Source organism: Megalobrama amblycephala, linkage group LG2, assembly GCF_018812025.1.
Source record: "Megalobrama amblycephala isolate DHTTF-2021 linkage group LG2, ASM1881202v1, whole genome shotgun sequence".
Classification (NCBI taxonomy): Eukaryota; Metazoa; Chordata; class Actinopteri; order Cypriniformes; family Xenocyprididae; genus Megalobrama; species Megalobrama amblycephala.
In genome coordinates, this window is record NC_063045.1 from 46,473,147 (window position 1) to 46,498,016 (window position 24,870).

General features: G+C 35.8%; 3 protein-coding genes across 3 annotated transcripts; all 3 read left to right on the forward strand.

Annotated features, from left to right (window-relative positions):
- The first annotated feature begins 3,532 nt into the window (after nt 1-3,532).
- Nucleotides 3,533-8,986, forward strand: arr3a (arrestin 3a, retinal (X-arrestin)). The gene is made up of 16 exons (XM_048179396.1): nt 3,533-3,676; nt 4,399-4,424; nt 5,471-5,501; nt 5,624-5,684; nt 5,774-5,818; nt 5,930-6,123; nt 6,292-6,351; nt 6,434-6,510; nt 6,602-6,737; nt 6,821-6,905; nt 7,217-7,289; nt 7,402-7,539; nt 7,812-7,895; nt 8,160-8,183; nt 8,270-8,319; nt 8,448-8,986. The coding sequence occupies exons 2-16, from the start codon at nt 4,414-4,416 to the stop codon at nt 8,450-8,452; spliced, it is 1,074 nt and encodes a 357-aa protein (XP_048035353.1). The 5' UTR covers nt 3,533-3,676; nt 4,399-4,413; the 3' UTR covers nt 8,453-8,986.
- A 2,826-nt stretch (nt 8,987-11,812) lies between these two features.
- Nucleotides 11,813-20,599, forward strand: LOC125262890 (solute carrier family 35 member F4). The gene is made up of 7 exons (XM_048181730.1): nt 11,813-11,902; nt 12,496-12,808; nt 16,741-16,957; nt 17,103-17,228; nt 18,565-18,757; nt 19,020-19,109; nt 19,990-20,599. Exons 1-7 carry the CDS (start codon nt 11,830-11,832, stop codon nt 20,235-20,237), a joined length of 1,260 nt encoding a protein of 419 aa, XP_048037687.1. The 5' UTR covers nt 11,813-11,829; the 3' UTR covers nt 20,238-20,599.
- A 711-nt stretch (nt 20,600-21,310) lies between these two features.
- On the forward strand, nt 21,311-24,620 carry znrd2 (zinc ribbon domain containing 2). Its single transcript, XM_048179402.1, has 4 exons — nt 21,311-21,461; nt 21,845-21,996; nt 23,082-23,166; nt 24,007-24,620. Exons 1-4 carry the CDS (start codon nt 21,317-21,319, stop codon nt 24,453-24,455), a joined length of 831 nt encoding a protein of 276 aa, XP_048035359.1. The 5' UTR covers nt 21,311-21,316; the 3' UTR covers nt 24,456-24,620.
- Nucleotides 24,621-24,870: the final 250 nt, after the last annotated feature.

Here is a 24,870-nt window from a genome sequence, read left to right on the forward strand (position 1 = left end):
AATGAAGGAGAGTGACCGCTAGTGTGATGGATCCACAACTTAGGTCAGTGCAAGTGGCTGGCATAGTGGTCTTCAGAACCACCGTGGTGGTCTTCAGTCTCATCTGCTCTGCCTGTGGTGATCTTCTGCTCCGCCGTGTTGATCTTCTGCTCCACCTTGGGGGTCCTCTGCTCTGCATGTACCACTATGTTGGTCTCCTGCTTCACCCTGTTGGTTTTCTTCAGCTCTGTCCTGGTGGTCCTCAGCTCCATCTGTTTCACCTTAGAGGTCTCCTGCTCCACAATGGCTCTCTAGACTGCCGGCTCCACCTTGGTCTCTAGGCCCACTTCCATGACTCGGGCCTGGCCCTCTATCCCTTCCCCTGTTCTGCCTCTTGACTTTTGTATCAGTTTTATGAGTTTCTGGAATCCTTAAGGAGGTATCTTTAAGTTAAATTTAAAGACTTTATTGTCATTGTACTGCTGTGCAAACCAACTAAAAAATGTTTGGTATCCTGCATTCTAAAAATGTTCTATTCGTCGTCTCGCATTAATGTTTTGTAATAAAGTCTGAATATTTAGTCTTCATTGTTTGCTCATTCTCAATCTGAATGTCCAGAACAAAGATTTAAAAGCTTAATCACAATGGAAGCCATGCTAATACCATGCCTGGAACGTGTTGAGCACCATCCAGATCTTTGGGCATTTACCAAAGTTCGGGCAAGAGTTCATAGGTCTTTACTTCATTTGAATGACATTGGTTTAGGACTGCAAGCACTTTCTAATAAAGAGGGAATCCAACATGTGTGCTCAGTCAACACAATCCCATTATGGACAAAGTGGGAGTGTAGACAGATTAAGGGAGATTAAACTCTGAAGCAATCTGTGCCAACTGTGGGTAAACAGCACCAGAATCAAACTGGACATCAATCACCAAAAAAAAAAAAAAAAAAAACAACAACAACAAAAAATACTGTTATATGGCTTTAGTGAGTATTTCATGCAAACAATGATGATACAGATGCCATCTAGGGGGGATTGTATAACATTGTATATATTTAGGAGGTATGGTGTAGATCCACTTTAAGTCATTTATTTACAATATTTTGGATCATTACTCAAAGTTCAAAAATGTTTCAAAGACAAGACTGCTCCATTATTTCAAGCAAGTTTGAAAGGGTCTGTAGCTGGCTAGAAAAGTCATAAATGTTTAGGGGGGAAAAAATATAGAAAAATACAGTCCTGTTCATGAAGGATACAAGAACTGAAATATCGCTTAGTTTTCAGAAGGATTCTAACATATATTTCTGTGATTATTCACTCATTTAGAAATAAGTAATTCTTTATATGTGCACTGCAGTCTTTGACACATTGTTACCTGGGCTTTACCTCTTTCTCAACAAGCCTGCCCACTCCCTCTCTAAAGTGTAATTACAGCTGCCATTGAGCTCTTCTGTAATTAACTTTGGATTAAATCCTAAGTCTTCACACTTTGAACTATAAATGGACCCTAGATATTAGAAGTTAGGGACTAAGGTGTTACTGACTTTATTTTCTAATAAATTTTTAAACATTGTGGAGGTTGAAAATGTGATTCATTATCTTACAGAAAGTATTATATATTATACATATATATTTAGTTACATCATTGTGATTAAAATGTCCCCAATGTAGTAAGATTTATGTGGTAACTTTAACTTACTGCATTGCTTTAATTAAATCAATTAACCTATCATACTTTTTAAAGAATGCTTTGATAATTTGATGCCGTTTAATATGTCCTAAATATAAAGATTCTTAACTTAATGTTTTGACTCGACTGTAGCTATTTAAGTGAATTCTTAGCAATAAGTGGATTACGCCCGAGAAATGTCCTTAGAGTGCCATTTCTTGCACCAGCGAGACACACGCCATCTGATGGCTCTATCTGAACTCCTGGGATTGGTGGAGAGCTTTTTCATTAACATGATGTAGTTGGACAGCCGGTACCTGATAGGAGGGAACAGATAGAAGTAAAGGCCATCTCAGTGAACGGTGACGTTAAGAGATTTACCTGGTGTTGGACAAATTGGGATTTCATAATAAGCTTACATACACCTTTTGTGCAAGGAAACACCTTTAATGTGTGTGGATTAAAAGAATGTAATTAAAATAATAAAGAAAACAATTTAATGGTCATCACTCAATACAAAAAGGATTCATATAAGGAAAGGCTTATATGCCCAGGGGTCACTGGGTTCCAAGCCTGTTGGCCATCTGGAGCAGCAAGACTCCTTTTTTATCCTGGTTATTCCCGGGGGGGTTCCCTTGACTAAGCAACCAACTTTCAATGTTGTGTAGTTTTAAACAAATAAATGATTAATAATGGAAATCATACAATATATAAATTGCGTACAAACAATATATGCAGTTCTATATTAAGGTTGCAGGGTGAATGGTCTATGTTTAGGCATTCCACTTTGTTTTGTGTACCAAATCGTATTACTGGGCATCTAAAATACTCAGAGGAGTTCCTGACATCACTCCCGCTCATGTTCCAACTGCAGTCTGCTTTGATTTATATAGGAATATTTTATATACTTTTATATACTGATGTCATATTAAATAAAAAGATTTGGGGTATTTCAGTTAGATGATGATGGACATTTCACAGGACCAAACTTGAGGTCTTCCCCTCACTTTCTGCTGTTTAATTTTACTGTTTATTACACTGTTTGTCACTTATTACTATTTTTTATTTAACTGATTAGCATATACAAATTAACAGTCCTGACATAATGCTTTGACTATTATAAAAAGATAACTATTATAACAAATTATTATTAACTATTATAACTATTAAAAGTTGTAACTATTATAAAGTTGAATCTATAAAAACATCCAATTTTACACACACATACACACACACACACACAATCGTTTTTTGTTTGTTTGTTTTTTGCCTTGTTTTTATTGTTTAGCATTTGAAAGGTGAGTAAAGCATTATACATAAATTATGGTTACTTAACTTAATGGTTTGGTGAAGTCTGTTAAAGGAATGCAAAAACATCCTCTTTCAAAGATTATCTCAATGTACAAAACTGTAATTTGTTACATTAAATATGAGCATATTGTTTGCTATTAAACTACTAGAACAATGGCTATGACATATAGTATATATATATATATATATATATATATATATATATATATATATATATATATATATATATATATATATATATATATATATATATATAAAACATATAAAACAAAAAAAAAACACTGGAAAAAAAAAAAAAGGTAAAAAAACAAAAAAGACAATTTACTGCTTCAAGTCAATTGTAAATCAGTCCCAATCCAGTCCCAAGACTGTACTGTCATAATTCTGTTGTTTTCTTGTTTAATGTTTTCCTTTCCAGGAATAGAAACGTCATACATTTAAGATGAAACCTCTGCAATCTCTCTGCAGTTCTTTGGTTTAATTCCCCATTTTTATTTATAAACATGTCGTAGCCCTAAATAGCAGTTTAAGTGTTTAATTGGATTAACAGAAAGACAACTGCGTCTAAATCAGAGCAGCACAAGCCAGCAGAGCAAAGGTCCGAGTATAAAACCCTGTGCCTCTGAGTGTCATCTTCACTCTCTGACTACACCAGACAGGCTGCGGATTACCAGAGAGAGGGAGCAAATCGTCCTATCGCCCTACCAGTGAACAGGTAAGAACTCAATGAATTTACAATGAAAAAAACAATAAGTAACAGGAATTCTGGTATCAAATCTTCCTAGACTCCTACTAAAGAAAGCAGGACACTATTGTCTTTAGTACAGTATTAAATTGATTTCATTTATTTATTTATTATCAGCAAGGTCTTGTGAATATTCATTTAGCCTGTGTGCAACCAATATTTAACTGCATTCAGATTGTCTTCCTGCAAGAGCCATTTAATTAGCATAATTGATATTGGACAGATATTGATTGGATTGGATGAGCATTAACCGCATGGTGTGCTTCTGAGCTGAGAGATATTAAACACATTAGATCTGTGTGAGAAAAAATTCTCTTTTCCATTTATAAAGGCCAGTATAAGATATACACAGTGTTTGACAGCATAGTAGCTATTTTTTATTTTGATCATTTCTATTTGAATATGGTGTTCACAACCTGGATTATTTCTCTTCATGTTATTTTTTGTCAAAATATATCCCATCCATGAAATTTGCATGTAAAAATAAGCTTAAAGCCCAGATTATTACCACATTTAATCACACAAACACACATCATGTCTTGTAATAAAGAATGGGGACAGACACACACATAAACACACTCACTCAGTGAGAGAGGCTCACATTTAGATGTCACCTTGACAACAGGCTTTTACATTTGTTTTTAAAAAAAACACTCTTCATAATATTCACTTTCCTATTTCATTTATTTCAGGAAAATCATTGTACAATGGCAGACAAGTAAGTATTCTTTCCTTTTTGCTTTGACCTTTGAGAATTGTCATACTCACATACAGAAAACAAAAGGTTTTCTAAAAATATTTTACTGTTTTATTTAGCCTTAGACTTGTTGTGCTTTTCAATACCAAAACAATTTAGTAAAGATTTGGAGAAAGCAGAAACACAATTTAGGACTGATGAACACTATTATTGCTGGATCACACTTTTCACCATACTATTTTCCAAGTGCTGAGTCAGTTCCGAGTAACTCTTTTTATATTTTCTATTGATATTGCATGCTCTCTTTTTTTTCTTTTTTTTTTGGTCACTTTCCAAATTTTTGTGCTTACTGATATATTGAAATATTGACTCATTGGGTAAAGTCTAAGCAATGACAAAGGGTCAATCCAAAGTGCAAATAACAAACATTTTTAATATTTTAAATCATCTGAAAGATCGAAAATTAATAAGCCACTTTACATGTAATGTCAAAATAGGATTGGATAGGATGGGATGTTATTAATAAGGAAAAGCATAACATACTGAGAAAAGTAGAAGCATCACATACTGAGAAAAACAATTACTGTACACGCCGCAGTGAGGATGTTCTTGAAAGTTTAGAATAGATCTTATCACGTAGGAACATTCATTGGAGTCCAGCATGAACGTGTCATAAGCCACAGTCACAATCAATTACCAGGCATCTCCTTTGGAGTAAACACAAGCTGCCTCCATTGATGGAGCCTGGATTAACAGCAGAGGGTAGCCCAGGACCTGGCTTTAAAGTGCCTTAAAATACTAAGCTTTAACAACGTGATGCACTCGGGGCAAAAAGGTCAAACCTGTGAACTCAAATACATTGTTGAGGTAGAGGTGGCTGAAGAGGTTAATACCTGAGGTATAGGACTAATAGGACAGCGGACACCTGCTCACTCCTCTTTGACACCTTCTGCAATGTATATATAGTCAGGCTTTACAGATTTTTTATCTTGTTTAATCAGTGTTTACTACACCATCAACCATAAATCTTACTGTTCTTTTTTCTTTTTCTTTTTTTGTGTGTTCAGAGTTTACAAAAAGACCAGTGGAAATGGCCAGGTATGACTGAACTTAACTGACTTGTCTTATTTGTCGATTCCTCAATTTATTGTGACAGATTCATGCTTGAATTTTCATATTATGTGGAAATACATGAGTGTAATGCACTGTTTATGTTTCAGCTCACTCTCTACCTGGGGAAGAGAGACTTTGTTGACCATGTTGACTCAGTTGACGCTGTTGGTGAGAAACTGCCTACATTTATTATTGAAACACAGACAACAGGTAATATCCAACAACTAAAAATTTGAATCAATTCTTATTCTAAACAGAGGGTGTAGTGAAGATCGACCCTGCAGACCTTGGAGACAAAAAAGGTATTGTCAGTATTATAGTTTCTAAATAAAAATAAAAGTATATATAGAAAAGTATAGATAATAAATGTATGTAAATTATATATATACAATGCTTTATGTTGCTTCATGCAGTTTGGATTCAGCTGGCCTGCGCTTTCCGTTATGGTCGTGAAGACCTGGATGTGATTGGGCTTTCCTTCAGAAAAGACATCTGGATTCAGCACATACAGCTATATCCTGCCGCAGGCCACAAACCCACCCTGACAGAGATGCACGACACTCTCCTGAAGAAAGCTGGAGAGCAGGGCCATCCCTTCACTTTTAATGTAAGTCATCAGCCAATACAAACAACAGAATATTTCATTTACACTGTGAATCAGACAGTAACATAACACAGACAATGATTAGGAGTAATCATTTTACAATTATTATTTGTATACCATTCATCACAAAAAAAAAAGTCTTCATGTAACTGATATGACTTTTTCTTTCAGATCCCTACCAACCTCCCCTGCTCTGTTACACTTCAGCCTGGCCCAGATGACAAAGGAAAGGTGAGACGAAATGAGAGCAAATTTATATTATCTTCAAATAGAAATGTGCTGAACGGACTTGCCCATGGCTCTGTTCTTGCAGGCTTGCGGTGTTGACTTTGAGGTCAAGGCCTACGTGGCCAAAGCAGCTGAAGACCCCGATGAGAAAATCGACAAGAAGTGAGTGTGCTATAGGTTATTTTGCACATTTAATCCTTGTTAACTGTTTTACTGAATTGTTACAAATCATTTTTTCTGTCATCTACCTCAGGGACACTTGCCGCCTTGTTATCCGTAAAATCCAGTTTGCTCCTGATAACACAGGATCTGGACAGAAAGCTGAACTCTGCAAGAGCTTTATGATGTCTGATAAGCCTGTTCATCTGGAAGCCTCTCTGAGCAAGGAAGTATGTAAACTATGATGCACTGTAGGCTTTGATATTTACCAAATCAAGAAGAAATTCATGTGTCTTTTCCCTACTGATGACAGATCTACTACCATGGCGATCCCATCCCCATCACTGTTAAGGTCAAGAATGAGACCAACAAAGTTGTGAAAAAAATAAAGATTACAGGTGAGATTGATCGAAATCGAAATTTGTATGTGTAACAGGTAGAGTAATCTTGTCAATATTATGAAATCTAACCCCTGACAGGGTGATTTGTACTGTGTATTGTACTGAAGGAGCTTAATTAATTACATTACTACTTCCATATAAATCAATAACTGGACATTTAAGTTGAGAAAAGAATGAGAAATAAAATATAATATGTATATATAATTATATAATGCTACCATTGACCAGAGTCAAGCATTCCATCAGGAGGTATAATAAATATAGCTGTGTATTTGAATGAACTGATGTTGTATTCATTACTCTCATAGTTGACCAAACCACAGACGTCGTTCTGTACTCAGCCGACAAGTACACCAAGACTGTGCTGAGTGAAGAATTTGCGTGAGTGTTATTTTCTTTGACTGTGAAATGCGTGTATGTCAGCCATACTGAAGATTTCTTCGATAATCAGTCATAAGTTATCTAACATATATGATTCAAATTCTATCTGCAGGGAAACTATAGAAGGCAGTGCTAATTTTGAAAAATCCCTTGACATCACTCCTTTACTGTCAAACAACAAGGAGAAACGTGGCCTGGCGCTGGACGGCAGGCTTAAAGATGAAGACACCAATTTGGCCTCAACCACTATGTGAGTATTTGTTGCATCTTTAAAACATGAGTATTACAGAACATCCAATAGAAATGAGTAAATGTGCTCATAATCCAGGTGTATTTATTTGTAGGCTGTAATGAACTTTTCCTTATACATAACACATTCGCTAGGTGCTATACTGATGTGAATGCTTTAGTAACTATTACCTTTAATCTGACTTGAGTTAATATGTAAATGGATGAACAATGAAACTTCTTTTTTTTTTTTTACCAGTTGCTTATTCATTTACTTTTTCTTCCTTTCTTCAGAATAAGGACAGGAATGGATAAGGAGATATTGGGAATTCTGGTGTCCTACAAAATCAAAGTTAACCTCATGGTATCAGGTGGAGGGTAAGGATTTCTTTCTCTCAGATATCTCTCCAGTTTATGCTAAACTGACAATATTTTTTTGTATCAATAATAATAATTATTATTATATTAACATATATTTTTAATTATATTAAAATTGTATATTTAGTTATATCCATATATGTTACTAAAAAAATGCATACTAAAATACTACTACTAAAAATATGTATATTACTAAAAATAACAATATTTGAACTAAAATTATATATACTTTATAATTATCTGTTTCCGCTCTCTCTTTTGCAGTCTGCTGGGAGGACTGACAGCAAGGTAAATAAAAGATTAGAAAACGGTTCAAATTCATTATGGGAAATAAGAAATGGCCTTTTATCTAACCCGTTGTTTTCTCCTTACAGTGATGTGACAGTGGAGCTGCCTCTGACCCTGATGCACCCCAAACCCAAAGGTAAACAAGCACCCTCTTTTCTCTTCATTCTAGCCGTGGCCCACAGCAAGTTTTTTGTTCAAACATGATCTTTTTTTGCCATGAAGGATCTCACTCACTTTCATTGTCTCCCTCTCTGATTATAACAGACTGAATGCCTGTATAAGATTCCACAGGACAGATGTTACCCTCGAGTACATTCCCTCAGCACTTTCACAGCGAGACAAAAGAAGAAACGGCTCCCCATTAAGCAAAGAAGGTGTCTCAGACAATGACAGGAGTACCTCACAACAAAGAAAACACATCAGTATCACTTAGCAAAGTTGTTAGGTCATACTGATGGCAATAAAATGACGGGTTAAAACATGAATCCAATTTCAAGACAAATGTGTGGGGTGAATGGTTGCCTTGAGGTACACAGTCCAGGAATAAAGTGCTCCCTAATGGTCATTAACTTTCCTATAAATTAACCCAAATGTGTCTGAGTGATGCATTTCAAAATGTATGGAGTTTGATCACCTCATTATATATGCTTGTGTTAACTTGTCTTGCCTAGAGTCTAGAGTCATTTAAACCAGCACCCTTAAATCACAGCAACTCATGTGACTTTGTGTAATGTTTGTTTTGTCATGTGTGGAATTTTTGACTCGTGAGTCATTAAACCAAATAAAATACCTCCAAAACCTCATGGACATTTGTGTTTATATGGATTACTATAAATGATAAAGCATTCATATAATTTAAACTTTGATACACTGACAACTGATGGTGAAGTAGCAAACTGCTTTTGTTCACTGATTTTCAGACTGACTTTTTGTTGGCCCAGCTACTGGCATTCTTCATGTACAACTGACTTTAGCCACAGCCTTATGAAATCAAATGAAGATAAAAAAAGACATTTCCAGGCCCAGTTTCACATAGGGTTTAGATTAAGCCAGGATTAGGCCTTAGTTCAATTAGGACTTTTAAGTAGTTTTTATAAAGGTACCCTGGACAAAAACATTACTGGTGTACATCTTCAGACAAAACAATGGCACTGATATATTTTAAGATGGCAGCGGCTATTTACATTAATTGCAAAAGGCGGATTCAAACCCTCGTCGATCGCATTAAAAACCAGGTGTGTAAGCCTTATTCGCTACTGCTGTGCCACTGAAGACATTTATGCTGTGCATCTTTTTTAATACTTGAGTGGCCCAATCAGACAGTGGTAGACAGAGCTATTAATATATAGAAGGTGCACACAGTGTCATTCACACAAACACTAAACACCATCATGGTAACACACATGACATTTTAAAAATGTAATAAACATTAATTTAACAACATTAAACCCTAATGTACATAACTGATTGGAAAAAACTAAGAAAAAAGAAACAAAGTTATTTCAACAAAAACACATCAAATGTGAAGTGTCAAGCAGGGAATTGTGGGAATGTCAATTTACATTTTTTCACTGTAAATATAGAATGACTTGTTATTGTTCACTTCCAAAAACTGTAAATTTAATGGTATTTTACTGTAAAATTACATTAAATGTACCATTAGATCTATTACAGTTATTCACCGTATATACAGTAGTATGAAAACTTTTTGTAAACCAATGAACTGTTTTTCACCGTAGCATTTTTACAGTCTTTTACCGTTAAAATCATGGCCATTTTGTTTTATAGTAAGCTTAAGTTGATAGTAGAACCATTGAAACCAATGGAGCTATACAATCAACTTAGGCTTACAATGCTTTTGGGAAATGCATTCGCATGCGTTTGAATGGAAGTCAATGAAAAGTGCAGTGTGATCGCCCCTTTAGAATGGAACAAATCCAACCATTATTAAAGGTCCCGTTTTTCGTGGTTTTTTGAAGCTTTGATTGTGTTTATAGTGTGCAATATAACATGTGTTCATGTTTCGCGTGTAAAAAAACAGTATTTTTCACATAATTTACTTGTCTGTATACCGCTGTTTCCACTGTCATAAAAACGGGCTGATGACTTCCTTGTTCTATGAAGTCCCTCCTTCAGAAATACGTAACGAGTTCTGATTGTGCCAGCGGTTCCTGTGTTGTGATTCGACAGCAGCTTAGCGAACCTTGCCCGGAAAGGTCACGCCTCTTACCATAACGTGGAGATGCATGTGCTCAGTGTTATTGTAAACATGTCTTTAATTTTACCCTATCAATTTGAGCCGGAATCAGACCCGGTGATTGGACTGCGGGATGAAAATAACAGCGTTTCGACGACATAGCGACAAACACACTCTACAAACGCAACTCTTGTGTATTCCTGTGGGCGGAGGTTAGTCAAAAAACTGTTTTAGTGACGTCATTAAAGAAGGAAGTAGAGGGATGTAGTCCAAACTGGCCGTTCGATGTAGGCGACTTCTGTTAAATAAAATATCTCGCTTGGCATTGAACTTTGAGCTTTAAAATTTTACAGATTTTATTTATACTCTAACAACAACATTACACATTAACTAAAGTTTGAAACATGGGATCACGAAGAACGGGACCTTTAAAATCTCATAAAGGAACAAAACCGACCATCATTGAAATCTCGTAATGGAATAAAAACAACTGTCATTTAAACAGTTCTGAAATCTTAGAATGGAACCAAACCGACTGTCGTTGAAATCCTGTAAAGGAACAAAACCGACAGTCATGAAGTTCTCATAATCAAACAAAATGGACCGTCATTGAAATCTCATAATGGAGCAAAACTGACACTGAAAACCAACAACATTGAAATAACGTCACAAAACAAAACTAACAGTTTGAATCGTTTCAAACTAGACTGTCATTGAAATCTCATAACTGAATAAAACTGACCATCATTGAGATCTTTTAATGTAGAATACAAAACTGACCATCATTGCGATCTTGTGATGGAACAAAACCAACTGTCATTAAAATTTTGTCAATGAACAAAATCAGAACAAGGAACAAAACTGACCATCACTGAAATCTCATAACCCAGCAAAACCGACTGTCATTGAAATCTCGTAACAAAACAAAACCGACCATCATGGAAATCTTGTAACGGAACAAATCCAACTGTCATTAATATCTCTTTAAGGAACAAAGCCGACCATTGTTAAAATCTTGTTAAGGAACATAACTGATTGTCATTGAAATTTCATAAAAGAACAAAGGAACAAAACCACCAGTCACTGAAATCTCATAATGAAACAAAAGTGACCAACACAGAAATCTTGTAACCGAACAAATCCGACCATCACTAAATAATTTTTTTGCTTAAATTTTGATTTGACTAAAGTTTTCTATATATTTAGTACCCACAACATACATCAGCACTAAATAACTAACATCAGCACTAACTGTGATTTAACAGCATTTAGCAAGTGCAACTGTAAGCTGTTAAACCTTAGATTTTTAATTACAGGTGGATCTGTAGTAATCTGCACTTAGCATGTGTATTTACTTAAAGCATATTACTGGTATGAGAGTCCGAGCTCATAGAGGGGCTCAAAATCCTGACCTAAGGGTTAGGGTTTTTTAAAAGAGCACAACAAGCAATGAATAAACTCTCAGCCAAGATATCTCCTACCTCCGGACCCCTACCCATCACACTTCACCTGCCTACACCAGGTAATGTTTTTTAGCTTTGCGTATAGGCTAGTTTACTGTAGTTTTGATATTGTTTAGTTATTAATACAATCTTAAAAATAAAGATTCTTTATTGGCATCTATGGTTCCATAAGGAACATTTATCATCAATGGAACCTTTCTGTTGTGTTCGTAAGTGAATTATATTTTGACTACTATATTTTGAAGTGTTTTGTTCTGATATAATGTGTGTGAGAATGAATTTGAAGGAGTAAACAAGATGGATGAAGTTAGCTACTCCTGTCTCGTATGTTTTATTGTTTAATAACTCTTGACAGATACCACACCTGCAAAAAGAATCTTTATAGTGGAAAACGTTCTTGAGATTTTTTAAAGAACTGGGAAATGTTCTTCACACTAAGAAAAAAAAAGGTTATTTTAAGAACTGATCACTGAAAGGTTCTTTGGGGAACCAAAAAATTTTCTTCTATGGCATCGCTGCAAAAAAAACAAAAAAAAAAAACACACACATTTGGAACCTTTATTTTTAAGAGTGTATGGAAATCTATCACTTGTAGAAGTAGGAAAAGGTGACATTTGTAATTCTTTTAATGACTTGTCTTTGTTCTTCTTAGCAAGTGAGAAGGATCCTCAGGAACAGAATTTAATTCAGGATGAATCTGATGCAGAAAGACCATCTAAACATTGCTGCACTCGCTGGCCTTTCCGAGCTGTGCGGAGGGTCACATGTGGGCTCATTTTAGGGGCTTGTGTGGCTGTTTCCTGGGCCTGGGGTACTCATAGTGCTAAAGAAACTCTGATAAGACATCCCACCCCATTCTTTATCATCTGGTTCTGCAGCATCTGGAACATTCTCTTTTTTCCCTTCTACTATCTGTGTCATCTTCTCACAGAGAAACAGAAGCAGTTGCCAACCACCGAGTTCAGGTTAGAAGAAACCATTTAAAATGAACGCTGGATTGTTTTGTATCTTTGACTTGCTCATGTTAGGATGCATGTTTGGCTGTCCAGTATTAATTTGCTAGAGTGCTAAAGCAATTAAATCAAGTAAATAAACATTATTGTACTGTATATCATTCTTATTTTAACTTAATGTTCTGAAAGCTGTTTAGTGCAAGCTGCTTTCAGTCCCTAATCCTCACAGCTTTTAGTACAGCTAAACAAATGACTACTTTACATTAATGAATCTATGAATGGCCAACAGCCCATTATCAGTGCAAAGTCATCACTGAAACTGGCATGCAGTTGTTGGTATAACAGCAAAACCTTCAGCATTATCATTTGGGGATAGGTTACAGGCAGCTTTATTATAAATTGTACTGTGCATGCACAGAGTCCTGACTAAGCTGTGTTTTTACACATGGGACTTAGACTGTTCTATTTATAAAGCACTAAAGCTGCATACATTGATCTTTACTAGTGAAAGAATATGTTGTTTGCACATGATGTCACAGCAGCAGCGCGAATGAGTCTGGAGGGCAGGGAGTGATTTTTCTATATAGGAATCCTATCAAAAACTCAAAATTCGTATGTTTTGCGTCGTTTATGGTTGCTCAAATCGATAAAATTGAGAACCCAGAAGGTGTTTATATCGTTTACATAACTTATACCGTTTTTTATAACTTATAACGTTTTTTAACTTTAAAAGTTGTCACCTTTAATAGCCTTTTGCTTCTGCTGATACTGAAATTAACCTGCTTACCTTATTTGTTTTTGACTTGGTTAAATATCCACATTCTTCATGGTATCGTTTCCAGGGAAGAGAAGCTATTTTATCGCATTGAATGATAATTTGGTGTTCAGTTTTGTAGTATTCCGTTCACAATGTTGATCTGGTTACCATGAGAACAGTGTCACGCGCTGCTGCTTCAGCATGGTAGAAAATGTCCAAATAAATAAATGTTTAACAAGCTGACAGAAGTCGATTCAACAAGACAACACTTTCAAAAACACTCAGCTATGTGATTATTTTACTGAGTGATAGGCAGTGGGTTAAATCAGTGACATTTTTAGATTTGATATAAGGCATATAAAAGGCAACAATTGTATTACGCAGTCCAGTTTTTTCCCTGAACGATGATGTGAGCTCCTGTTGCAATTCTTGGTTCAGCATAAATTACCTACAATGGTGACATTTTTCACAATCACGACAGAAAATCAAAATACTGCCTTTACTTCACTAGCAGAAAGGCAGCGCGATATGAACAAACCCAGATTAGACCTGAACGGTGTGACGGCAGCTTCACATTCTTTATATCTACCTCCTCGATGGCAATCAACTCTTTCAATTAAGTGGAAAAGTCGCTCATCTTCATAACATAAAGATCACATCCAACATATGTTGTGATTTTCTGTTTATACCTTTCTAAACCAGCACAGAAAGGACTTTTCTCCATCTCTTCCATTCTAATTTTCACTTTTTTTTTTTTTTTTTTTTTTTTTTTTTATGTTTAACAGAAGAAAAACAAACAAACAAAAAAACAATAACAACAACTGTCATCATCATATAACAATAAAATAATACGCCAGAGTCCAGTCTTTCAGTCCAGATTAAGTGCCAAGTCCTTAAACACATCCACTGTTCTCAAAGCCTTCAGGTTTTTAGAGAATTCAATAGAGTCAAAATACATTTTCATCTCATGTTTAAATCTCATTCTAATTTTCACTGCTTGCCCTCCACCGGTATTTCGCGCGTCACCAGAACCACGTGATTGCAAACAACCTATTGTGGATAGTGGTTTTTGTTGCAGAATATTCACATGTAAATTAATAATTCTATGAATTAATTGACAACGGGACAGGGGCAAGTTATTTCACTCTTTTTTCTCCAATAAATATTTCTCAGGGTCAACCTATTTGGTTAATCAAGGGTGGGGGGGGGGCCTTAGGGAGATGAGAGTTCTTTTAAGACGTGCTGACCTTTTGTGACAACATGCCCCAATAGTGAGACATTGTTTTGACCCATGCAAATTTCAAGTATTGTATTTTAAATAACTTTCCTCTTACCCTTATTTTTGAATAAGGTTTTACAAACCCTCTGCTAAAGAAAATACATATTTATAAAATGGATAGTTCCGGTCTTTGATTCTGGTTGGTTGAGCCGCATTCAAAGCTGTTGTAAATTACTCTACAAACATACACCAAAATAAATATAAAATAAATCTTTTTATGGACTGTTTTATAAAAGCAATAGAACTTATTTGGAGCAGCGCCATGACAGGTATGAAAGCGAGGCTAAGAGGGATATACTTACTGTGTTTTCAATGGCATCTGATGTAAAAAGCTGTATAAAGCTCTTAGATTACTTAATTTTTCATATATAATTTTGTCTGAAGTTTCAATCCAAAAACACATTAAATGACAGTACAACCCACTGAAGAGATGTATGTCTATCCCTCACAATCTCGCTTTCGTTCCCGTTAAAGGGGTCCTTGATTATGATTTCATTTTTTTTTACTTTAGTTAGTGTGTAATGTTGCTGTTTGAACATAAATAACATCTGCAAAGTTACGATGCTCAAAGTTCAATGCAAAGGGAGATATTTTCTTTTACAGAAATCGCTTTTTAGGGATTACAACAAATGGCTGGTAGGGACTACAACAAGCTTCTTCCCGGGTTGGTGACATCACCAACCCCAAAATTTACATAAACCCTGCGCCCAGGATCACACAACAAAGGGGGCGAGGCCATGTTGTGCTGCTTTAGAGAAGAGGAAGAGTTGTTGTAGTAGACTGTTGTTAACATGCTGTCATTTTATGCCATACTGCTTCTCAAACGAGGGTCAATTCAATGCTGGATTTGCACAAAAGATTAACATGACGGCACATGATAGTCGATGAGTTGAATCAACTCCACAGCAACTACATACATTTATCCACTAACCATTCAGAAAAGTCCAGATTCATTCTAAAAGTTGTAACTTCTTCCTGAGTCTCTGAGGCTGAACACCATTATTGACAATCGTCATTTTGGCTGCGTGAGACTCTCCAGCTTTTTTGTTGTTGAGCAACCGAAGCGCAAGCTGTTAAAGCTCCACCCACTTTTGGAAAGCGGGCCGGGAGCAGCAGCTCATTTGCATTTAAAGGACACACACAAAAATATGGACAAATTTGAAAAGCTATAATAAATGATCTGGGGTATTTGGAGCTGAAACTTCACAGACACATTCTGGGGACACCAGAGACTGACAGTCAAACCAAAATTTATTCAGACACCTTGAACATTTCATTCATTAATACAGTTTATTCACTATAGTTGTAATAAAATATGACAAGATCTCAGAGTTAAACTGTGTCAGAAAAAAATGAATCTCAATTATGTCAGATAACACTTAAGCAAAACATGGTCAGGTCAAAGTGTCTTAAAATGTCAAAGTGTCTAATTTTTGTATGAAGTATTTTTGGGTATAAAATGTCACAGTTTACTTTATTTTGCTATCCTCACTTACATAAATGAACTATAGTGTCCTGCACCCACTAATAAAAATATCAAAAATGTCTAAATAATTTTTGGTTTGACTGTATATTACCTATTATTAAAAGGGCATTAAAGGTCCCCTTTAAATATCAAAGATGGCGCTGCTGTGAATAAGGTCACCCTGAGCCTAACAATGCTCCTTAACTCTTCTAAATTCACTGTAAACCACAGCTTCTCAGTGCTTGCTTTGTTGTGTTATTGGACTTTTGACTCAAATTCTCATAATGACTGAAATAAAGCTTTTGTGACAACTTGCCCCAGTCTACCCTATCTCACTACTGAAAGAATAAGTGATAGAGAGTGTTTTGTGAGCACGGTTTGCAACTTTGTCATTTTGATATGACATGCTGCTGCATATCTTTTTATTCTCTTTTGATGTACAGAAAATGTAGTCAGTTCCTGGGTGAAGAACTGACCGTAAGGATTGTTCTGAAAGGAGCAGCTCCATTCTCAGTGCTATGGAGTTTATCTGGTTATCTGTACTTATTGGCGCTTTGCCGCATCTCCAAAGTGGACGTAAGTGCCGTCGTCTGCTGCAGCCAAGCTTTTACATTCCTCCTTTCATGGATTGGACTCAAGGACCGCTTCATGGGTGTCAGGGTGAGCGATCAAACTGGATAGCGTGTGTGTGAGATTTGGATGTTTTATTATTGCAGTATTTTTTAATCAGCTGACTTGATTTTCACCAACTATATCCACTGAGGCAATCACAAATATTGATTTATTTATTCCAATTTCTATTTAGGTAGTAGCTGCCATCCTGTCCATCACTGGCATTGTTATGTTGGCCTATGGGGATGGTTTTCATAGTGACTCAATCACAGGAGTGGCACTGGGAGTTGGCTCAGCTTCAACTTCTGCTTTATTCAAGGTCGGCACTTTTTATTCATCCCAGTGACTCTTTCGAATTTGAAAAAAAAATTGTCCATCAAAACGATTCTTTCAAAAACGCTCAATATCGTTTAGTGACCGACTGAATTGAATCAGTAGGTGGCGACAAATTTTGTGTTATGAATGAGTCATTGAATCATTCATTTAGCCCATTCGTTAACAACTCAGATTCATTCACAACTGAAACAATTATCATTCTTGAAATTACTAATACACTACAAAACTCCAGAAGAGTGACTGAGTTAAGGAATTAATTAAAAGGTGCCCTTGATTCAAAAATTGATTTTACCTTGGCATAGTTAAATAACAAGAGTTCAGTACATGGAAAAGACATACAGTGAGTCTCAAACCCCATTGTTTCCTCCTTCTTATATAAATCTCATTTGTTTAAACGACCTCCGAAGAACAGGCGAATCTCAACATAACACTGACTGTTACGTAACAGTCGGGATGTACGCCCCCAATATTTGCATAATGCCAGCCCAAGATGTTCCCAACATTATAAAAGGCATTAGACAAGGGCAGCCAGTTAACGTCTGGAGCTGCACACAGCCGAATCATCAGACTAGGTAAGCAAGAATAACAGCGAAAAATGGCAGATGGAGCAATAATAACTGACATAATCCATGATAGCATGATATTTTTACTGATATTTGTAAACTGTCTTTCTAAAAGTTTCGTTAGCATGTTGCTAATGTACTGTTAAATGAGGTTAAAGTTACCATCGTTTCTTACTGTATTCACGGAGACAAGAGCTGTCGCTATTTTCATTTTTTAAACACTTGCAGTCTGTATAATGCATAAACACAACTTCATTCTTTATAAATCTCTCCAACAGTGTAGCATTAGCCGTTAGCCACGGAGGACAGCCTCAAATTCACTCAGAATAAAACTTTAACATCCAAATAAATACTTTACTCACATAATTCGAAGCATGCATACAGCATGCATGACGACCATCTTGTAAAGATCCATTTGAGGGTTATATTAGCTGTGTGAACTTTGTAAATGCGCTGTAATATAGTCGACAGCTGGTGTGGCAGGGAGCACACGATTTAAGGGGGCGGCGCCGAGTGTAAATCAGTGCATTGTTAATGATGCCAAAATAGGCAGTTAAAAAAATTAATTTAAAAGAATCTATGGGGTGTTTTGAGCTGAAACTTCACAGACACATTCAGGAGACACCTTAGACTTATATTACATCTTGTGAAAGAATGTTCTTGGGCACCTTTAAACCTGAAAGTGTGTAAACAATTGGCACAATTTTTTTTTTTTTCTGCAGTTTTATTGTAACAACTAATGGCTTCATGTCTCAGGTGCTTTTCAGAAAGCGTGTAGGGAATGTCCATCCAGGCCCTGCCAGTGTGTTACTATCCTGTGCGGGTCTGTGTAGCTTTGTCCTCCACTCCTGGGTGTGTGTATTGCTTTATTTCACACATGTGGAATACTGGCCTCCCTCTCAGCAAATCCCCTGGGATAAACTCTGTGTCATGGCTTCTCTACTGCTTGGTAATTTATGCTTTTGTTTTCCACTATGCATTATGATTGCACACATTTAATGTTTATAAATTCTGGAGTTAGAAAATTGCATATGATATTTTTTAAATTATACTATTGTTATTATTTATTTATATTTGTATATTTTCATAATTTATTGTTGATATTATCAGTAGCCTATTATTATTAAATATTCAAAACAAAATAGGACTGAATTTTATTTGTTTTATTGACATATAACTTTTAACTAATTTTTGCCCTGTTTTCTTCTAAGTTTTCAATGTGCTGGTAAATGTAGGAGGAATGTTTACATACCCTAGTTTAATTTCTCTGGGAATTCTCTTGACCATCCCAGCTAGCGCAGGTATGTATTTGTAGAGATGCACTGATACCAAATTTCTCTGCCGATACCGACAGTTTGATTTTCTTAAGGAAAAAAAAAAACTCTCCCAAATATTGCTGCAAACTATACAGGGAACCCTCTCATTTGATACATTAATATAATATTAGAGGTTAAAATAAACAACGAAGCTTTTTTTTCCAGATATAATAATTAATTACACTCAAATAAAAACTGAAATGTTTGTATGCAACTTGGTTGCACATAAGGTAGTTTTCATAAACACTTGTCTTCATGACAGAATTTATGCAAGCCTACATATATAATTAACAGTAAATAAGCTCTAGTGTTTTTTATAGCTAACTAATGAACTGTGAACAATGGATAATTTTAAATGCAACGTTAAGTGACACTTTGTATACTTTGTGTATAAATAAACTGAGAAATAGACCTTCTGAAGCCTCACAGACATGTGAAATAGAGCGCGGCAATGATTTTTGTAGGAAGTTAGCATCACCCTAGTTTCGCAGCAAAAGACCCAGTAGGATTTTTTCCATTGGCAACCAACAAAAGTTTGTGATTCTTATACATTTCGTTCATCATGATATATTTTATGTTGTAGAATAAAATGTGAAAATATTTTGAGCTTGTGTAAACCTTATTTCAGACATTTAACCTAAAACCTATTCAAAAAAGCGACTTTTGAACCGAAAGTGCTAAAATGCTAACTCGTTTCCATGTTTTGGCCTACAAAAATCTGTCATCCCTGCAGCACACCATAGGCCTAGATGTGTACAAATGATTAAGCATCAGATGTGTAAAGCACATTTAATTTCTGTTTTTGCACCTTGCATATTTTTCCATGGTCAAGTCTATTGCCCTCTTTCTCTTTCTCACTCATAAGCTGTAGATACATTTGTGACCGTAACTCTGCACATTAGCGATGTGCGAGCAGCGGCAGCCAGCATCATCTCAGCAGGCTATCTCATGCTGCAGCTTCCAGAAAACTGGGATGAGAGCACTTTGCGCTGGCTCAGCACACTGTGGCGTGGAAACTGGCGAGAGGACAGTGTCGTCGGAGAGGAGTCTGTAGTGGAACCTGCTGGCATTGCACGAGCAAAACCCAAACCAGCCGTAGTGGCGCTCAGCTGAGACTATTATCAGAACAATTGAATTTGATTTGAGTGTTGGTGTGATAACATCATAAAATATTTTGTGTCTGATGTGTAAATGCAATTCTTCAAATTGTAGTTCTGTTTTCATGTGGATTGGTATTCAAAATGTCTTTAGCTACTGAAACACCAGATTCAGTGATGGTGATATTAAGTAAGATTATAATAAAAATAAAATGTTAACACTTTACAATAAGTTAGGCTAACATTAGGCTAACATTACACTCTATATAGAACCATATAGAATGCATTAGCTAACGATGAGCAATACATTTGTTACAGTATTTATTAATCTTTGTTAACATTAATTCATAAAAATACACCTGTTCATTGTTAGTTCATGTTAAATCAGGTCCATGAAATAATAAACAGATACAACTTATATGCTTTAGAAGTACGCCTACTTTTTATTCATGTTAAATAATGTACTTAACTCATGTTAAAAAATGGAATCTTATAGTAAAGTGTTACCAATAAAATGCAATAAAATAAAAGCATTTTATTGGTAATTATATATAAAATTTTAAATTTATATATATATATATACACACACACACATTACATTTTATATATATATATATATATATATATATATATATATATATATATATATATACACACACACACATTACATATATATATATATATATATATATATACACTACCATTCAAAAGTTTGGGGTCAGTAAGATTTTTTAAAGCTTTAAAATAAGTATCTTCTGCTCACCAAGCCTGCATTTATTTGATTAAAAATACAAACAAAAACAGTAATATTGTGAAATATTATTCCAATTTAAAACAGCTGTTTTCTATGTCAATATACAGTAAAATGTAATTTATTCCTGTGATCAAAGCTGAATTTTCAGCATCATTACTCCAGTTTTCAGTGTCACATGATCCTTCAGAAATCATTCTAATATGATGATTTGATGCTCAATAAACATTCATTATTATTATCAATGTTGAAAACATTGAGGAAAGGAAAATTAACCAAAATGTTTAATTGGATAATCAGTTTTGTTTTCCATCATAATTTTTCTCTGTTGTCAAAATGTGTCTATGTATCAAAGCTCATTCAGCTCGCTAGATGGCGTCAGTCCGTTTTCACTGCACTTTACACATTTCACCGCTGAAGTTTCGAGCAGCAGGAAACGTTATCTGTGTTGTGAAGCGGCTGATGAGGAAAGCATGGCCCTTAACGCAGGTAAAATGTGAATAAAATCATATTTTGCTTATTCTGTTGTTGAGTTCCCTGTTTATATATCTCAATAATCTTCAGTCACTTCACTTACTTCCGTCGTGCTAAGGTAGTGCACGTGCAGCCGCGCTAAAATTACATCTCTTTCACGCTAGCAGGTTAGCGCTTCAGTGCATCTGTCTGTATGGGTGTGTAGCTTCATTTCATTCGAAATATCGAGGTCTTCACAGTGTATTTAGCATAACTGACTATTAGTGACGCCCTAAAGTCATATAACTGTCTGAAAGCTTCAAATACATAGATGTTAGCTGGCTATTTGTCATCTGTACAATAATGACACATACACACATGTGCACACATGATGAATATATGTGCTTTGATGAATCTAGATGATGAGGACTTTGAATGGGAGCCTCCCTCCGAGGCGGAGATGAAGGTGATTCAGGCTCGACGGGAGCGTCAGGACAAGATCAGCAAGCTGATGGGAGACTATCTTCTGAAGGGATATAAGATGCTGGGGGATTGCTGTGAGCTGTGTGGGGTGAGAGAATAACACCATACATTCATTCATTCATCAGTGACTTCATAACATTAGTGTTTTATTACTGAAAATACAGGCTAGAGCTTTTCAATATATACTTATATATATATAAAATTACATTTTTAATGAAAGGGTCTTGCTTGGAAATGAACTACTAATATAACATGAACTAATATAAATATTAGTACCATGTTGAATATCTGCAAATATGAACCAGTATTAAAATTCTGGCCAATAATTAGTTAAATAAATGTATATCAGTAAGGATGCTCAATATGAAAGTCAATATGAAATCTTATTTTTTATGGAATATTTCAATATTGATTATAAAAGATTTATCCATTCTCATTACTATTTTTCTAAAATTAATCAGCCCTTGTATTCTTGAATCAAATAACTCCCCCTCCCATTTGCAAATAACAACAACAATCCAATCAAGTCACACCCTACATTTTTTTTTCTTGTTCGAGAAGCTGTTCCACTCAGATATGTCACAATAAGGAAGAAAAAGCAATCGTATCTTCCATTTCATGTGACTTCAAATTGTTCAAAAGTGACAGTACAGACATTTAAATGTTACAAAATATTTCTTTTACATCAATGTTGTTATTTTGAACTTTCTATTCATTAAATATTAAGCAGCACAACTGTTTTCAACATAATAATAATAAGAAGAAGAAGAAATGTGACACTGAAGACTGGAGTAATGAAGCTGAAATTTCAGCTTTGTCATCACAGAAATAAATTACGTTTTAACATATTAAAAACAAAAATGGTTTACAATATTACTGTTATGTTATGAGAATCTATGATTAAATATCCAATATCTGCCAATGCCAATTAAAAAAATCTGGAATTTAAACCTGGAAATAAAAAATAAATCTTTTTTTTGTTTTTTGTTTTTTTTTGTTTTTAACAAAAATTAGTTAATCTTTTCACTGAAAAGTGAATCTTGTTCATCTGTTATTCTGAATGTAATTTCTAATTTGGGAAACAATTCTGGTTTAGTGGTTTTGACATCACTGGAATTATAATGATTAGTATTACTGATTACAATATGTATGAATTTTCCTATATATTTGCAGACAATTCTGCTACAAGATAAGCAGAAGAAATATTACTGTGTTGCTTGTCAAGAGCTGGACTCCGATGTTGACAAGGACAACCCAGGTACGTTTAAATGCAGCCTCTTAAAGGGTTAGTTCACTCAAAAATGAAAATAATGTAATTTATTACTCACCCTCATGCCGTTCCACACTGTAAGACCTTCGTTCACCTTCAGAACACAAATTAAGATATTCTTGATGAAATCCGATGGCTCAGAGAGGCCTCCATTGCCAGCAATGTTACTGCACCTCTCAAGATACTAAAAAGAAGATACTAAAAACATATTTGAAACAGTTTGTGAGTTTGGTGGTTCTATCTTAATATTATAAAGCGACAAGAATACTTTTGTGCACCGAAAAAACAAAATAACGACTTTTCAACAATATCTATATGGGCCGAGTTCAAAACACTGCTTCTGAGCTTTATGAATCAAATCAGTGAATCGGAGCGCCAAAGTCATGTGATTTCAGCAGTTAAGCCGTTTGATAGGAGATCCGAATCACTAATTCGAAACAAAAGATTCATAAAGCTCAGAAGCAGTGTTTTGAAATCGCCCCATATAGATATTGTTGAAAATTTGTTATTTAGTTTTTTTGATGCACAGAAAGTATTCTTGTCGCTTCATAATATTAAGATAGAACCACTGAAGTCACATGAATTGTTTCAAATATGTTTTTAGTACCTTCTTTTTAGTATCTTGAGAGGTGCAGTAACATTGCTGGCAATGGAGGCCTCTCTGAGCCATCAGATTTCATCAAAGGTCTTACGGGTGTGGAACGACATGAGGGTGAGTAATAAATGACATTATTTTCTTTTTTGGGTAAACTAACCCTTTAAATTGTTTATAAATGTACAGTCTCGACTCTTGTGTATCTCTGTTGACTTGTTCAATTTCCCTTTCAGCTTTAAATGCCCAGGCAGCATTGTCACAGGTACGGGAGCGTCAGCTTGCGACTCAGCCTCTCCCTGAATCTAATGGAGCCTCATCCAGCGAACCCCCTCTCTCCATCACGGGCCAGCCCCGGCCGGAGCACTGCGAGGGGGCCGCGTCTGGACTGAGAGGTCCCCCTCCCACCATACAGTCCACTCCACTTTCTGTCCCCACCGCCAGCTCCAACTTCCTGCCACCAGCCAACCCTCCTGTCCAGACTACACCTCCTATAGGGCCCTTGGGCAACACCCTCCAACACGCAGCCTTGTCAAGCGCAGAGGAGGCAGTGCTACACAAACTCAGATGGGCCACGCAGGAGCTCCAGCACTCTGCGTCAGTGGAGGCCAGTATCCAGCTCTGCAATCTGATCCGAGGCTGTGCCGAATCCCTGCGTAGCTTGAAAGAGCTGCAGCTCTCATAAGACTGAACTTCAGACAGGGCTGTAACAGCACACACACATAAAGAAATACGAGCAGCACTAATATATATATAGTAACATACTCAATGGAGCGTTTCAGTTGTGTTTGTTCTAAAGCAGCTGAGTGTGTGACTGTCGTGTGTTGAAATACAATGCTTGAGCTGCAAAGGCTGGTTTCTTTTTCTTTGATTTGTTGTGCTCACTTCATGCCAGAATTACAAATTTGAGTTTCCATAAAAAAAATCCATATTTTCTGGAAGCACTGAATCGACTTTTGTGACATAATGTTACTACCGTGGCCCCATTTTGGTGATATGAGCTTTGCCATGGTGACAAATAACAGCATCTTAAGTTTGTTAGGGGTCCTTCACACACAGAATGCGTTTTTGCATTTTAATTCACTGCTTTTCCATTGTTT

What these genes read in the sequence shown, in the direction of transcription:
- znrd2 (XM_048179402.1), top strand. Translation starts at nt 21,317, where the DNA reads ATGTATCAAAGCTCATTCAGCTCGCTAGATGGCGTCAGTCCGTTTTCA. An exon ending in AAGCATGGCCCTTAACGCAG is followed by an intron (nt 21,462 to 21,844) that starts GTAAAATGTGAA and finishes TGATGAATCTAG; the next exon opens with ATGATGAGGACTTTGAATGG. An exon ending in ATTGCTGTGAGCTGTGTGGG is followed by an intron (nt 21,997 to 23,081) that starts GTGAGAGAATAA and finishes ATATATTTGCAG; the next exon opens with ACAATTCTGCTACAAGATAA.
- LOC125262890 (XM_048181730.1), top strand. Translation starts at nt 11,830, where the DNA reads ATGAATAAACTCTCAGCCAAGATATCTCCTACCTCCGGACCCCTACCC. An exon ending in CATGGCTTCTCTACTGCTTG is followed by an intron (nt 18,758 to 19,019) that starts GTAATTTATGCT and finishes TTTTCTTCTAAG; the next exon opens with TTTTCAATGTGCTGGTAAAT. An exon ending in GACCATCCCAGCTAGCGCAG is followed by an intron (nt 19,110 to 19,989) that starts GTATGTATTTGT and finishes CTCACTCATAAG; the next exon opens with CTGTAGATACATTTGTGACC.
- arr3a (XM_048179396.1), top strand. An exon ending in TGACTCAGTTGACGCTGTTG is followed by an intron (nt 5,685 to 5,773) that starts GTGAGAAACTGC and finishes TATTCTAAACAG; the next exon opens with AGGGTGTAGTGAAGATCGAC. An exon ending in CTGGGAGGACTGACAGCAAG is followed by an intron (nt 8,184 to 8,269) that starts GTAAATAAAAGA and finishes TTCTCCTTACAG; the next exon opens with TGATGTGACAGTGGAGCTGC.